General features: G+C 34.6%; 1 protein-coding gene across 8 annotated transcripts in view; it reads left to right on the forward strand.

Annotated features, from left to right (window-relative positions):
• LOC112049977 (ubinuclein-1) overlaps positions 1–16,248 on the forward strand; it is a 34,568-nt gene extending 18,320 nt beyond the window's left edge. For 5 of the 8 annotated variants that reach the window (XM_024088054.2, XM_024088053.2, XM_052888843.1 and 2 more), the window contains exons 11-17: positions 1,962–2,042; positions 2,739–2,960; positions 3,791–4,775; positions 5,484–5,541; positions 6,117–6,192; positions 9,423–9,467; positions 10,524–16,248. In XM_024088054.2, the coding sequence (XP_023943822.2) occupies positions 1,962–2,042; positions 2,739–2,960; positions 3,791–4,775; positions 5,484–5,541; positions 6,117–6,192; positions 9,423–9,467; positions 10,524–10,575 (1,519 nt within the window). In that variant the 3' untranslated portion in view covers positions 10,576–16,248. Of the gene's footprint in view, positions 1–1,961; positions 2,043–2,738; positions 2,961–3,790; positions 4,776–5,483; positions 5,542–6,116; positions 6,193–9,417; positions 9,468–10,523 lie in introns of all 8 variants that reach the window. The other 3 variants (XM_024088056.2, XM_024088058.2, XM_024088057.2) reach the window with 3 other exon arrangements.
• The last annotated feature ends 694 nt before the right edge of the window (positions 16,249–16,942 follow it).

Below are 16,942 nucleotides of genomic sequence, written 5' to 3' on the forward strand. Positions count from 1 at the left end.
TACAATACGGCATAGAAATATATACCTCATCTGTTTGTTATTTATTCGTTCGTTATCAACCCATATTCGGCTCACTGCTGAGCTCGAGTATCCTAGAGGGTTAGGCCAATAGTCCACCACGCTGGCCCAATGCGGATTGGCAGCATAAGATAATTCTCCGGTATGCAGGTTTCCTCACGATGTTTTGCTTCACCGTTTGAGACACGTGATATTTAATCTATATCTATACTAATATTATAAAGAGGTAAAGTTTGTAAGTTTGTCACATTTTTTAAATGGGGTAATCTTCGGAACTACTGGTCCGATTTTAAAAATTCTTTCACCAGTAGAATGCTACATTATCGGGGAGTGCTATAGGTATATATATTTTATATTGGTATCAATAATATTAGCCGAGTGATCACAGTTTTTGTCATACAGGTCGGACTGAAAATCATCTTAAACAGACTTATTCGCATGCGCTGCCTTAACTATTGTGAAAATTGAAATTAATGTATGGGGACTTTATGTATCTTTAAAAGTTCTACAAAAAAGTCCGCGACACCATATATCTATCTTCTATATATTAGCAGATATAGTACCTTTTGTGTTTTAAAAATTATTAATTTTATATACTTAGGTTTACGTCATTATTTATACAACTAAACTTTAATCCTTATTAAAATAATTTATTTAATAATCACAAGGATATTATGGAGATAAGATTTGCCCTTTACAGTATGTTAATTACTTAAATAGTTTCGGAGATAATACAAAATTTCAAAAAGACACAGAAATTCCGCTATATGACGCCCAGAGCTTTCATTTAGGTAGTTCCCGTTCCCGTGTGAATATGGGGATCAAACATAGCCTATGACACTCGCAAATAACGTAGCTTTATATTGGTAAAACAATTTTCCAAATCGGTCCAGTAGATCCAGAGATTACCTCCTACAACCACACGAACTTTACCTCTTTATATTATTAGCATAGAAGTCTCTATTTCTCTTGGTCATACCACCACTCTCGAAGGAATGGACCGATTTTGCTAAGGGTAGGAATAAGATAGAGAAGTTACAGGGTAGGGAAGCGTAGGGGTAGTGTAGGGGTAGGGTAGGTTTAGGGCCGGGTTTAGGGTAGTGGTAGGGTAGGGGTAGAGGTAGGGTAGTGGTAGGCTAGAGGTACAGGTAGGATAGGGAAGTGGTAGGGTAGGGGTACGATAGGCGTGAGATAGGGGTACCTATGGCTGGGATAGGGGTAGGAAAGAAATAGAGTACGGGGAGGGTAGGGGTAGGATGGGGGTAGTGGTAGGATGGGGGTAGGGTGTAGGTAAGGTAGGGGTAGGGTAGGAGTAGGTTTGGGGTAGGGTAGGGGTAGGGTGGGGGTAGAGGTAGGGTAGGGTAGGGGTTGGGTAGGGTTGGGGTAGTGGTAGGGTAGGGGTAGGGTGGGGTAGGGTTAGTAGTAAAGTTGACATCGAAATTTACGCGGACGAAGTCGCGGGCGTCCGCTAGTTTCTTATAATGCACTCAATTGAAAAGTTGGAGCTGCATGCTTCAGACAGGATTCGAACCCACACCCTCCGGAGAGGCAGAGGTCATATCCACAGTGCTATAACAGCTCTATAGTCGTACCCACTCCTAATACAGTCTTTTCTGAGTAGTTGGAGGGGAATGGGAATATTGGTCATATTTATATTCTCAAACTATATTTAAAAAAGTACTATAAACGCGAAAATGAGTTTGTCTGTCTGTCTGTTACCTTTTCACGACTAAATCTATTTGGATATAATTTAGAGTATATTTATTATGGCTGGTGGGAGGCTTTATCGTACCGGACCGCTAAGGAAATTTTTAAACCTTAGGAGTAGGGTAGGGATAAGGAAGAAGTGCACATAAGTCAAAGCGAACCTTGACCGGGTCCGTTAATTTTTTTTTTTTTCCGGTCCGTTAATAGATTAATATAAAAATGGTTGTGTTTTTCAGGCTCAAAGTGTTGATAGAGGAACGCAAGCCGGGCATGGTGGCAGCGTATAATGCTGAATGTGAAAGAGTACAAGAAAAGAGGTAAATCGTGGCATATAAACTCTTTATTGCGCTTTTACTGTGAGACTAAAAGACTATAAGTTTTATAGCTTGGAAAATTCTTTCGTAACACTCCCGATAGTCCGCGCGCACGACTTCACACCCGCGCAGTCCTTCCCCCCGTCGCCCGCATATCATGGGAGTGTCATCAACGAACTTGCCAAGCTATAGAATTTAAACTATCGTGTTATTCATATTAATTTATTGTAAATGTAAAACACGGCTAAAACTGCCCGATCAACGCGGCACGATCAGTTTGAATCGTGCCGCGTTGCAAGAACCAACTCATGACAAAGGGAAAATTAGTTGGAAACTAGTCGGGCATACACCGACGTTGTATCACTTGAGACTAGAAGTTGTAAAGTCTTTCAAAAACTACATTCTCAAACAGTGGCATGCATAGATGCAAAAACGCCCTGCCTACCCCAAGGACTCATTACGAATTTATTGTAAAAGTAATTTTCCTTTTTGTACCTACTGTGTATACGCTAGCTAAAAATCTTGTGCACGCCACTGGTCTAAGTGCCCCGCCCTTTGCTCGTTGAACTATATCAGTGACTTTAGTTCTCCTGGTTAGCAACCAAGTCTCGGAACTGAAGGGCTCACTAACAATGCACTGTTCGAAGTTGTTAGGTCATTAAAAAATCTATGATGATGATGACGATGTTAAATTTTCAGAAAAAAACTCCAAATAGCCTCAGCGACGGAAGGAGCGCCTCACACAGACAAGCGGCTGCCCAAGCGGCGCTTCCCGTGGTGTCCGCGCGCCCGGGCGCTGCTGGCCAGGCTGACGGCGCTGGCCGGGGACCCGGAGTCTGCTGCCCAGCTCCTGGCCACCAGGGCCTTGAAACTGTTCCCCAGTGGCTTCGTCAGGATGCCCACGCTGTTGAGACAGGCAGAGTGAGTTACTATCGTCTTCTCTTCATGTTGTTCGTAATATTCATACTCAAGGAATTCCTTAACCCTACATCCTGTAGTCACAAGTCCAGGACTCTGCTCGGAGTTTTTCTCTCTACCACGCGATGGACCCGGCACCCGCACGGTGAATCCATGGAATGCTAAGATATTCGTCTCGTCTCTTGACCTAACAAACATTGTTTATTTGTTCTGTCTATAATACAAACTTCTGTCAAGCAAAAATAATAAGCTTGTGAATAAAAATGGGGATTGGATTGGGAATGCAAAATACTTTATGACATACACACATACCCAATACATAAAAAAAATCATTGATATTAGTGCATGTACTATGACGTGATGGGTAGCAGTGACAGTGATTATACCATCATTTTGTGGTAGAGGAAACACCATGAGCAGGTTCCAGGACTTGTGACTTTCTGTGTAGGTTTAGAGGATCTCTTTAAAATGCATCAACTCACCTCCCCTGTCCGACATTTATGATCAATATATATCATCAATAATTACAACACAAAACATTATTCATAATGACAATTTAAAACATTATTGCACTAAATCACTAACGCGACTAGCAGCGTGTCGGTCTTCACGCTGCCAAATGCCCTCTTATTTATACCATCACTGTTGCAACAACTTTGTACAAATACATGCATTTTATAATAATATAAATAATTAATGTTAATACCTATAGTACAATATCAATACAGCATTGCTAAGTCCATTTAAAACTATAATTAGATGTTTTCTACATCTAAATTATCACTAATGATTTTTTTATGTTTGAAATACTTATCAAAGTATTTTCCTTTCAGCCTTAGCAAAGAAATCAAGGCGTCAGACATAAAACGTCCGCGCTTGGGATCTGCATCTCAGTCTGTCATCACAAGTGCACAGCAGTTCACGGAACCCATACAGTTTCCCAGCTCTTTAACTGTCACCACATCTCTAAAAACCAATGACGATGATAAGGAGAAATATATCAACCCTGCCTCTGTATTTGGATCAGTATTAAACTCGTACAACCTCAGTCAAGACCTCGTTATCGAGAAAGAGGATAAGAAAGATCCGGAACGGTGTAAAGAGGATATGTACATTCCTCCAAATATTGGCAGCATAACAATAACTCCTGTTCCAAACCAAAAAGACAAAAAAGCAAACAACGTAGACCGACCTAAAGAAGCATTGCTGCGAGTCAAATCGCCAGCTGCTTTGAACGAAATGGTGTCAATAAACAAAACTAAAGAGAAAGAAAAATATAAAAAGACGGACAAAGAAAAAGAACCCAAAAGAATAGACACACCATTGCATGTAGATACAGTGAATCACAGTAAAAAGGAGCCAGAAAAGAGTCCAAAGACAAAGGAAGAGTTCAGTAAGAAACAGATAGAAAGCATGAGGATAGCTGAAAATAATATACCAAGACCCGGTCTTGTGTCTAAACATCATTCACCGACATTTGCAAAACCGGATAAAAGACCACCAGAAGTCAAAAAAAAGAAAGACATAGTCATTGTCTCTGATCTTGATCCTTTAAGTGATATCCCAATGGAACCGGTTGCTATTGACGATAGCAGCAGTGATGTTGAAGTGGTCGAGGAGAAGGCTGCGGACAAAAGTGAAAGTGATAAAAGTGAAGTGCCTTTCAAGGAGCGAAGTGACAAAAGTGACAATCATAAGAAAGTGAAGAACAATGTTAGGAGTGAGAAAAATGTTAGTGTTAAGGAATTTAGGAAGAAGACTGATGAGCCCACTGAGGAGGACATTGATTCCTTGATGAGGGATATCAGTGAAATGAAGGTAAGGTTTATAGTTGAAATGGAACTTTAATTAATCTTTTATATAAAAGACAATAGTTACAGAGAGATCTGTCAACTCACAGCCTAATTAGGCTACTCGCCTGCTGTACAAAACTAAGAAGATTTTTTGCATATAGGCAGTTTAGATGCCTAGATACTCTAATCACATTTTTATTTGTGAAAATAATCTCGTAATTGTAATATTTTTATAAAACAAAATTGTAGCTTATCACGTCACCACAAACGCCAATCATAAACTGTAACGTCATTCACTACAAGGCATCGGTTTGTGATTGGCGCTTGCGGTGATGTGATACACATCACTACAAACGCCAATCACAATGTTCTCTATGTGCATGTGTTGTGTTTCGGCGGCAAAAATTTTACGTAGATATTTTTTCATTTATATTAATTTTTTTACTGGTTATTATTGACAAAATAAAATATAGCTTATAATACTTACATAAATGAGTTTAAACACTGTTTACAAAAGAGGCAAGTAGCCTATTGTAATATTGTATGATATTTTTTAAAAGAGCAACTGTTGAGTTTCTTGCCAGTTTCTTCTCAGCAGAACCTGCCTTCTGAACTTGGTAGAATTTTTACAAATAGTCAACTGACGTGTCAAAAGTGCTTGTAAACTGAGCCTACTTGAAATATGTGAATTTTGAATTTTTCTTTTAATTTTGAAATTTTTTTGAATTTTCAGCATTCACAAGAATCCGCTGCGCTCAACTGCAATTCCTATGGAGGTGTTATTACCAGTGGTAAGTTGATATTTTAATGAATTTTGGAAAAAAATGGAAGTTTGAAAATTAATTAATTATGGTAGAGTAGCATGAATTGGTAGTGGCCGGAGCTTTGTAGGGTTATAGTTTATTTAACTTAATAAAGTGTGGGTCTAAAAGGCCTCATGAACAGTATTTTTCATTTCATTAAGTGTGTTTTGAGTCAAAGTAAACATGAGACAGAGCCGTCAAATATAAACTGTGTTTATATCCTCCGTGGCGCAGTGGTATGCGCGGTAGATTTACAAGACGGAGGTCCTGGGTTCGATCCCCCGCTGGGCCGATTGAGGTTTTCTTAATTGGTCCAGGTCTGCCTGCTGGGAGGCTTCGGCCGTGGCTAGTTACTAGTTACGTACCGCCAAGCGATTTAGAGTGAGTGATTTAGAAACCGAAAGGAGTGTGGATTTTCATCCTCCTAAAAAGTTAGCCTGCTTCCATCTTAGACTGCATCACAACTTACCAACAGGTGAGATTGTAGTCAAGGGCTAGTAAACAAAAAAATTAAAAAAAAAGAAAAAAAAATATTAAATTGAGTTTTTTGACTTCACCACCAGCAAAGCACGAGTCTTCCAAACACACATACAAACGGCCCGCCACTATCGGCGACCCGCGTACTGATAAAAACAACTTGTAAGTTCTGACTAAGCTTTGCTGTACAGCTTCCAACCGCTCCAGCTTCCAACCCTCTGTGGCCATTTTTTATTTTTTGTATAGTTTTTCTACTTTAAGAAGATATGGCTTTGGATGTAGTACCTATATAATGTGACGAGTTGCGACAGTGACTGTAGGTACCATCATTTTGTGGTAGAGGAAACACCTTGAGCAAGTCACAGGACTTGTGACCTTGGGGGTAGGTATAAATTTAATTTGCTGCATTTGTAAATTTAGGCAAGTAGGCAGATATTATATATAATACATTTTAAGAAAAAAGTAAAAAGTGGAATGTGCACACTTTAAAAAAAAATTCTTGTATTGAAAATTCAGCACTTCATCTACACTTTTACTAGCAACTTTGTAATTTACTAGCGGACGCCCGCGACTTCGTCCGCGTAAAAATTGATGTAAACTTCTCTACCTCTACCTTACCCTGCTCATAAACCTACCCAACCCTACCCTACCCTACCCTACCCCTACCTTACTCCTACCCTACCGCTAACGCTAACCCTTCCCTCCCCCCACCTACCCTAACCCTACCCGTAACCTATCCATACCATATCCTACCCTACTCCTAATCTACCCCTACCCTACCCCTACCTTACTCCTACCCTACCGCTAACCCTAACCCTTTCCTACACCTACCTTATCCCTACCCTAACCCTATCCTACCCGTACCCTACCCCTACCCTACCCTTCCCCTATCCTATCCCCTATACTTCTGCCCTATACGTTCCATATCCTTCCCCTATCTCTACCTTGCCCCTACCCTACACTACTCCTACCTTAACCGTACCCTACCCTACACTTTCCCTAAATTACCCCTACCCTACCCCTCTAATTACCTCTATCTTACCCCTTCCCTACCTCTATCCTATCCCTACCCTCAGCAAAATTGGTCCAGCCTTTTGTGCGTGGTGCAATGACCAAAAGACTATAATTTCCCAAGCGAGTTCTATGCTAATACTATAAAGAGGTAAAGTTTGTGTGGTTGTCGGGGGTAATCTCTGGATCTACTGGACCGATTTGGAAAATTCTTTTACCAATAGAAAGCTACATTATTTGCGAGTGTCATAGGCTATGTTTGGTCCTCATATTCATACGGGAACGGGAACCACGTAATTGAAACCGCGGGGCGTCATATAGCGGCATTTCTGCGACTTTCAGAAATTTTGTATTATCTCCGAAACTATATAACTAATTAACATACTGTAAAGGGCAAATCTTATCTCTATAATATCCTTGTGATTATTAAATAATTTATTTTGATAAGGATTTAAGTTTAGTTGTGTAAATAATGACGTAAACCTTAGTTTAAAATTTAAATAATTTATTAAAGTACTAAAGGTACTATATCTGCTAAAATATAAAAGATAGATATATGGCGTCGCGGACTTTTTTGTAGAACTTTTAAAGGTTCAAAAAGCCTCCATACATTTATTTCAGTTATACGCAATGGTTGAGGCAGCGCATGCGAATAAGTAAGTTTTTCGGTCTGACCTGTAAGAGAAAACCCGCGATATCTCAGTAGTTATATATGATAGAAATATAAAATATAGCCTATAGCACTCCCCGATAACGTAGCATTCTACTGGTGAAAGAATTTTTAAAATCGGTCCAGTAGTTCCGAAGATTACCCAATTTCAAAAAATTGTTACAAACTTACAAACTTTACCTCTTTATAATATTATTAGTATAGATAAACCTCAACACATCAATTCCATTATTTTTTTTTACAGGACAATTTATTTAAATCGGGTCATCTTAATGAAAGAAAAATAATTATTGCATTAAAAGCAAAACAAATAAAACATTATTTATAAAAGTAGTATGTTGGTAATTTAATCCTCAATGTTTAACAAAAATTAGATTTTTAAAATCTTAATTACAACAGCTATACAGCATTAAAAAAACTGATTCAAAATTTATCTTGGTCACCCTAGGGATTTTTGAAAAACTATTCAAATTAGTTTTACATAATTAGGTGGTGTATCTACCATTTGTATATGTATTGATGTTACCTGATATATTTATGATCAATAATTACATTATCTGTGAAAAAGCACTTTTCTTTTTGCTGTTTAAATTTTTAAATATCAAGTAGTTATAAATTTATTGATTCGACACCGCTAGAAGTCCCAAAGGTGCGTAAAGTTGCTACTCTGAGCCTCGTGCCCGAAAACTCGACCGATAGATACAAGCGTATCAAAATTACATCATATGGAGCAAAGCAAACATGCAAATTCATTTTCAGAAAGTGTGTTCAAACTGTGTTTCCTCGGAAATATGTTATAAAACGTCGTATGAAATTAGTGAGCTTTGATAATTACAGCCTCTGCTTCTTCCTCGCCTCACCTACGGCTCGGGCTAGCAATATTGCCTCGGCTGTAATTTTCAACTTACTGCACTTAGTCCTTACGTAATTATTCTGAGACTACATCCAAAGGTATCTTTAAGGAATAGTGGAACTATACCACCATCAACTGTGTGCGATCACTTTCTATGACCATTATGCTATGCTGAATGTTTTCCATCACTTCAACATTATGAAGGCTTTTTACTACATACAAATATAATTTGCACCACACAACGGTTACTTGTATACATAATTATAATCATATTGTGTTATGTGGGTCAACCCTTATAAGTGTTAAATACACTCATTTTAACCCTAAAATGTTTGTACATTATTATAAGTTTTTATGTTATTCAATGTTGGATGTGTAGATGTATCTTATATTATGTTTTCCGAAGTACCTCTCTTACAATTCGTGCTAAGAGAACACTTTAACCGACTTCAATAAAAGGAGGTTCTCCATACGACGCGTTTGTTTTTCATTTATTGACCAATTTTGAAAATTCTTTTTCGTTTGAAAGAGTACCATTTCATATCATTTTTATGAAAATTGGTTTAGTAGTTTTGTGTTAAAATCAAAATACGTCTTTGGAGTCGGTTCCATTTTTATGTTAAAAAGATATTTCTCGCTCTCTTTTTCATCCCATTGCAACATAAAGAAATACCATAATTATCATTCTCTCTCTCTCTCTATGTTGAGTTGAGACGAAAGAGAGCGTTATATGTGGACAATATTTCTCAATAAGATCATTAAGTATTTTCGCAGTATATTTTTCTTTTTATTGTATGTAAATTATTTAATTAATTATTTGTTATAATTTTATGTACAGTATACTTTGTTTCAGCACAGACAGAACTTCATTAAAGAAAATGGATGGATACAGCACAGTCACGGGTTAGTATTGTATCTTTTTTATTCTCATAGATCATAACTTGTGTTAAGGTCGCTGCACATATAAAGGGACAAGTATTGCAAATGTGTTAAAAATAAGACGCCATTTTTCTTGAATAATGTTGAAAATTACTGATGCGACGCTTCGTGTCGTACCGACTCGATAGTGTATTCGTTTTTGAATTTTATATTTGTAACGGCTATGACACCGTCGTGTTCTGTGCGCTCTATCTGCCTGTTTTATATTCTGTGACAGTGACACAATCATCTCGTTAGATCTCTGAAATTTATTGAAATAGAATTCAATTCAATTCAATTCAATTTTTGATTTTATGGCTTGCTGCTGTACCAACTGGGTACAATTTACTTCGCTAATGTCGCGTGGTAAGGAAGACACACTTTTAGAGGTTGATCGATGTAAGCTGGGAATCAAGAATTGTTTATTATTCATCTTAATTTTGACACTATAAATAGCGGATTTTTTTTTTTGTTAGTGTGTATTAAATAGTAAATAGTAGTCTGGGACGGATATGACGTCGCTCGATCTCGTGTTAGCTTGTGCCGACGCTAGGTGGCGCGACTTGTTTCGTAAAGAGTAGGGAATTAGAGAGGGGTAGCGATCGGTTGGCGGGAACGACTTGCGATATAAGGCGCTCGTCGACCGGTCGGGCGCAGTGTGCTCGTGGCGTTCGAGCGATCCACATTACATGATGTGTAATTCTTTATGGGATAGTACTTGGAATAGGCGGGTACAGTGACTTGAGTGGAAAAGGGGAGTGTTGATTAATTGTCAAAGGCGCCTTTAACTCTACACACAACGTTCACAAGTGCGTGACTCCACTCAAGATCATTCTCTGCCATTCTAGAGTCTTATTTTGGTTACGGTTTGATTTGTTAATTAAGTTGTCCTGACAAATGTTGTGAATTATAACCTTTGTTCGACATTGGTTTCCTTATTTTTGTAATCCACTTCTTAGTTTGCTAAAAATAAGTTTATTTATTTTTATGATATCCCTAATAATAAAATAAAATTAATTTATGTTTTTTTTTTCTTTTCAGGCTGATGTGCGGATGCCAGAACTGTTGTACGATGAAGAAAATCATGAAATGATTATATTTGTTAGATTGAGATGATATTGATAGTCTATTTATTGAAGATGGCCGCTTATTACTATAAGATCTATAATAATTGATTGATGTAAAGATATTTGAATAGATGCAGGCGTCACTTTGAAAGTTGATTCACATAACAATGAAGTTATTTTGCGATTTTCCGCAAAATGCTAAATGTTTGTTATACAAAGTAAAATTAAAGATATTCGCTGACTTTTAAATTGAATTTTCAAATCAGAAAAATGTCACTTCATAGATGTTCTATTTTTGGAAGACGATGTGACTTTGAGTGTAGTAGTTTAGTTTGCATATATACGCCATTATACAGGGTGTTGCGGAGTTTCACATAACTTCAAGGTGTTGACAAGTCCACTTATAGGAGCCGAATTGCATAAATGTTTTTAATTTTACTAAAAAAACTTATGTTTTCATACAAAGTAATTCAAATAATTCCCATTATCCATGTAACACACACTTTTATTTATCCTTGCATTTTAAAATACATAATCGCAGTGGTAAGACTGTCGATATCGACGAGATATTGTTTCTGACACTTCACACTTCACTTGTAAGCTACTTCATGATATTTTTCAATGAATAATTTTGGCTATGTCATTATATAAGGATGCGATATAAGAGAAAGAAGTGGTAGAATATTTACAAATAGTCATCTGACGTATCAAAAGTGCTTCTACTTGAAATAAATGAATTTTGAATTGAATTTTAAAATCTATTTACAAAAGAAATATGTTTTACACCGAAAATATTCATTTTAGTACGTGGATGTTCTTTGGACGTTTTTAATTAATTTTCCCTAGAGTTATGGAAAATACTCCCGAGCACCCTGTATATACAAACTAAATACCGTCAGCACAGAAACGCGTTGTTACTGTAACTATACAAAATGTGTTAAATCGGAACCGTCTACGAAAATCCGTTGCTTAGCAACACTTAAAGACATAAGTACTTCAGTTTCACGCATACCTTGTACTGTATATACTACTACAACGGTAGAAACGTCTTCCGAAAATATATTATCTATAATTCTATACCTATCACCTATACTCACGCCTTATTGGGAATGAATGTTTTGAACTACGCATTGCCTTCCAACTCAGATCAATTACCTTCTAGACCTGCCTCGCTAGAGGTTTACCCCTCTGTCAAAAATATATGATCATTGATCATGATCACACTTATTCATATAAATTGCATCTATTTATGGGATATATTTTATTAGTGTTAAATATTTGTGTGATGGGTCAATGGATATGACCTCCTCCGATTCCGGAGGGTGTTGGTTCGAATCCTGTCTGGGGCATACAGCTTCAACTTTTAAGTTGTGTGCATTTTAAGAAATTAAATATCACGTGTCTCTAACGGTAAAGGAAAACATCGTGAGGAAACCTGCATACCAGAGAATTTTCTTATTTCTGCGTGTGTGTAGTCTGCCAATCCGCATTGGGCCAGCGTTGTGGACTATTGGCCTAACCCCTCTCATTCTGAGAGGAGACTCGAGCTCAGCGGTGAGCCGAAAATAGGTTGATAATTTTGATTTTTTTGATTTGATGAAATTATGATGATGATTTGTGTGATGTACCTGGTCCCCAACACAACGACAGACAATTTTGTTGGTGAATTTGAATATACATGTCAAATAGAAAATAATTGGTCTGAGCCTTGCAACTACCTAGTTAATTTGTTTTTCAGTCTATATATTTTTTTTTAGAAATCTCATTTTTGATTGTGTTTATATATTTTTAATAATAAACATATTGTTTACATAAAAATAGAAATAAAATGAATTTTATGTGGATAGAAAACAAAACCGCCATTTTGCGTAAAACAAATTAAACTAATTTGCATACATATTATAAATGTATATGTATATTTGTGACAAATGTCAGGCCGTACTTTTTACTATTGTAACCTTCTTCCCAATTTGGTTTTAGTATACTTTGAGGTTTTTTTTTAAACATCACTGTAACTTGAAATTATTTTACTTCGTTTTAAAACTTATGAACACATTATTTTACCAAACTTTATTATTAACATGTAAAAAAGAAAAATCCTCAAGTTAATGTTTGACTGTGATTTTTGTTTTTAATTTTGCGGTGGCAAAGTTGGTATTGAATATTTGATAAAAGATTTTAAACATTTCTTTGAAATTTCATAATGTTTGACAGCCCATTATTGGATAAAAAAGCAATAATTCATGTATGCTGTGTTTTATTTTAAAAAAGTAGACTTGAAAATTAATCTGTTCGATTAAAAAATGTTCAAAATAAATTAAATTGCTATAATATTGAAATCAATTGGTTCATTTTTTGTTACTTTAGGTCGAACCTTATAAATAAAATGAATGCTTAAATCAAGTATAAGTTAACAAAAAACCGGAATTTGTATTTTAGAAAAGGCTTTTTAAATTATTTCATGCGTGGAAATTCTTCTTATACATTTTTTTGATGAGAAGTATATCTATTTTAAAAGATGTTTTATTATCATTCAATCGTAATATATGAAAAATTTTCATGATTATAAATCTTTTAGTTGTAAGTCGTGATGCGCATATTCAGTTGGTTTCATGACCTGGCGTCAACATGATACTCATGCCGAAATGTGAATCAGTAAGACTCATGACAGCCCCAATAGGTTACTTTTTTGACACTTTTTTAAAATGGTTTTAAATTGATCATTATCGTTCTACTAGATTGAAAAAAAAATATCATATTTTTTTGAGACGTGATTACATGAAAATTTAATTTTTTAAATATTTATTTTAGAATACGAGCCAAAACGCTGTCGGTCGTGTCTATACTTCAACTGTTTCATGACGTCACTTAAACTAATCCTTTACCAAACGGAGCGTTTAACAAAAATCTTAGTTAACAATTAGACGTTTAGTACATCAAGTAACATTGTGACGTCAAAAAAAGGACGATAGCGTTTTTGAATTTTTTTTTTTAATTAAAAAAATACATGATTTTTGAATTAAATTTCATTAGAAATTCTTAACTTTTATTAATCGACATCATATCGATGTCGATTCCAGACCCTTATACCATTTACTATACGAAATTTTTTTGTTTTTTTACCATTATGGCTTTTTGACTCGTATTGTAAAAAAAATATTTATGAATTTAAAATTCATGTAATTAAAAACATATGATATTTTTGTTATAATCTAGTAGAACGATAATGAACAATTTAAAACCATTTAAAAAAAATGTCAACTAGCCTATTGTATATAAATAAATGTTTAATTATGTCATGAGTTCTACTGATGACTGAATTCGATCTCATGACAATTGTATATCAGTTTCATTAAATCATGAGTTCTTCTGATGACTGATTACAATCTCATGACATTGTATATCAGTTTAAAGTTCTACTGATGACTGAATTCGATCTCATGATAATTATACTCCAGTTTCATTATGTCATGAGTTATATTGATTGATGAATCAACTGATCATGTAATTGTTTTAAAGCAAAGCCAATAAGACAATGTAAAGGTTAAATTATTATTGTAGAGTTGAACCTTGAAGACTGAAAATCAAAAATTTTGAATTGAGAAATTATGTTTTTTTTTACTGACTTCAAAAAAGGGGGAGGTTTTTCAATTCGAAGGTATATAGCACCTTTAAAACAATACTATATAATAGTATTGTAACTTCAGTCATGTCTACATTTTTATTTTTTTACCATAAATAAGTTTATTGTCAAGAGCGAAACAGTTTTATATTTAAAAAAAAATGTTTTTTTTTTGTTGTCTCTTTGGCTTTACTTTATTAATGTGACCTAATTATGTATTATATAATATCCTATTGCGTTGATTAAGTTTCGACAAATGAGTAAATTTTGAAAATGTCTTCACAAATTATTGTTTTTTTTTTACATTAAGGCCTGTATAGAACACTATTTTGTATAAAACGTTAGCGTATAGAATAGAGTTTTACACGATATTATTTCATAAATACTAGATGTTGTTATGCAAAACAGACCAAGTATTTGACAAATGCATTATTATTAAAAAAAAATGTGTTTTTTTAATCAGAAAATGCTGTTTTATGTCTAGTCTAAAATCACCTGAAAATATTATGATTTATAAAATGATCAGAATTTAATTTTTTTTATAGTAAATATAGTATTAGGGTTTTTTTTAATACTTACATAATTATTGTGTAAAGTTAAGATAAGGATGTAAAAATCTGTGTTTTGTATTTTATTATATTTTAATGTTAGATTTATTATTTCTCCGTCTGGAAAAATCAAAAAATCAAAATCAAGTCTGTTTTTTTAAACATCACATGTGTCTTGTGTTTTATTATATGTATTTATTTTGTTTTAACAGTAGTGATTATAAAGTATTATAATGATTGAAATGATAATTATAATGATTGATAGAAAATTACTATTCTTAAGTCAGAAATGAAAATTTTTAAATATTTGGTTGTCCAGTATTCAAAAAAACTAAACTTAGAACTGATGTTATAATTTAACAACTTCTATATTTATCTATATAGACTATCTGTAACTGTATTTTTTTGCACTGTATATTATTTTTCTTCTTCAAAAAAAGGATGTTTTTTTTTATTCATCTACGGAAAACCAAAAATATAATGAAAATTGATGAAAAGGAATAGATCTGTTTTGCATAACCGCGACCAATGTATAAATAGATTGAATCTGCTCTACAAAATATATAATATATTATTTTAATTGTGTTACTATCATCGATCTCCTATTGAAAAGTGGATCCATATTGTACAATCAGCGACCAAAAAACGTCGCTGAATCTTGGGGAAAACGGCAGTTAGACAAGAAGGTTAATGTAACTTAGTTGCCTATGATTGTATCCTTTTTATTTTGTAAATGCTGTGACAATTTTTTTTTTTTGTTAAAATGTTTCCTAATGCCGATTGCACGTGGCAGAACGTAATTGTATCTAACATGTTTTAAAACAGACGGGAAGAGGTTTAGAAGTTTTTTAACTAAACCCCTGATTTACTTGTATATACCTATGTGAGATCTTATTGAAATATTTTTATCTGAATGGTTTGTGTAATGATTTTGTTTTATAAATGTCGCGTCGGACTGTAGGTACATAGTCTAACTTTCGTAACTAGGGGTCCTTCCATAAATTACGACACAAATTAAGGTAAAAGGAATACAATAGTGGCAAAAAATCTTAACTTTATCACATTACATATCCATTTTAACCAATAATGTTTTTTTTTCATATTTTTTTTTTTTTTAAATGGAAGTAGGTACATAAGCTAAGACTAAATTCGAAACTGATGTTGTAATTCAACAATTTCTATATTATGTACCTATAAAAGATTCCTATGAATTGATAACCTCTTTTTTGGAAGTTTGTTCAAAATTACCAATGTGACGTCACAGTGAAGCCTCACAAAAGCGACAGGGACGGGGGAGGGGTTCTAAAATCATAATATTTGTGTCACCCAATTTATATCCCCTACAATTATGGTATTTTTATGAAAGAAAATGTACATTGCCACCCGTTTAGTAACAGTTGTAAATTTTATATGAGCGGAAATTTTTTTTTATATATTCAGTTTGTAATTATGTATGATGTAAAATGTTATCCTGGAATTTGAAATGATGTCCAATGTAATGATGAATAAATATTTATAATTAATAGAGATTTGGTATTTTTATTTTATTATTGCCAGTATGTTTTGGTACAACCCTACCCTACAGTTGTGCCAGCTTGAGAGCTGGCAACCTATGTGTTTTCAGTTCTGTTTGGTATATTATTTTACCTAGTGTACGATTTTTTTAAATAAAAGACGAGGGAAGTTGACCGAAAAGTTTCAGTTTCTTATAAATTAAAAAAATATATATTGTTATTTCAAGATACAACTAGGCAACCTATGCGCAATGAGCCAAGGTGAATATTATCTATAATTTATTTATAAACTGAATATGAAGGTTATATATTTCTAATAACGGATCTCGTATCATAGCCTATTCCTAAATTTAGCCGAACCCTTTAGCTAGCCTAAGCCTATTCTTAGAGGACACTCGTTCTCAAAAGTGAACCGAATATGGATTAATGATGAAACTAAGCCTCAAACATTTGGTCTACCATAACTTAAAATTCCCGAAGGAAGCCTTCAGTGGGTAGGTATCCCCAAAAGATACCCTTTTCCACTAAAGGCGCGTTTATACTCTTCACAGAACGTACATCTACAATATTAATAGGATCACAGATATAAGAGGTAACTAGATTTATAAAGTGTCAATTCTTTGTATTGAAACCAGCGTACCCAGGGGCGTGGCCTAAATGGGTGTTTAATATTTAGTGAAAAATGAAATATGTCACCCTTAATTTAGAG

Source organism: Bicyclus anynana, chromosome 23 (assembly GCF_947172395.1).
Source record: "Bicyclus anynana chromosome 23, ilBicAnyn1.1, whole genome shotgun sequence".
Lineage (NCBI taxonomy): Eukaryota > Metazoa > Arthropoda > Insecta > Lepidoptera > Nymphalidae > Bicyclus > Bicyclus anynana.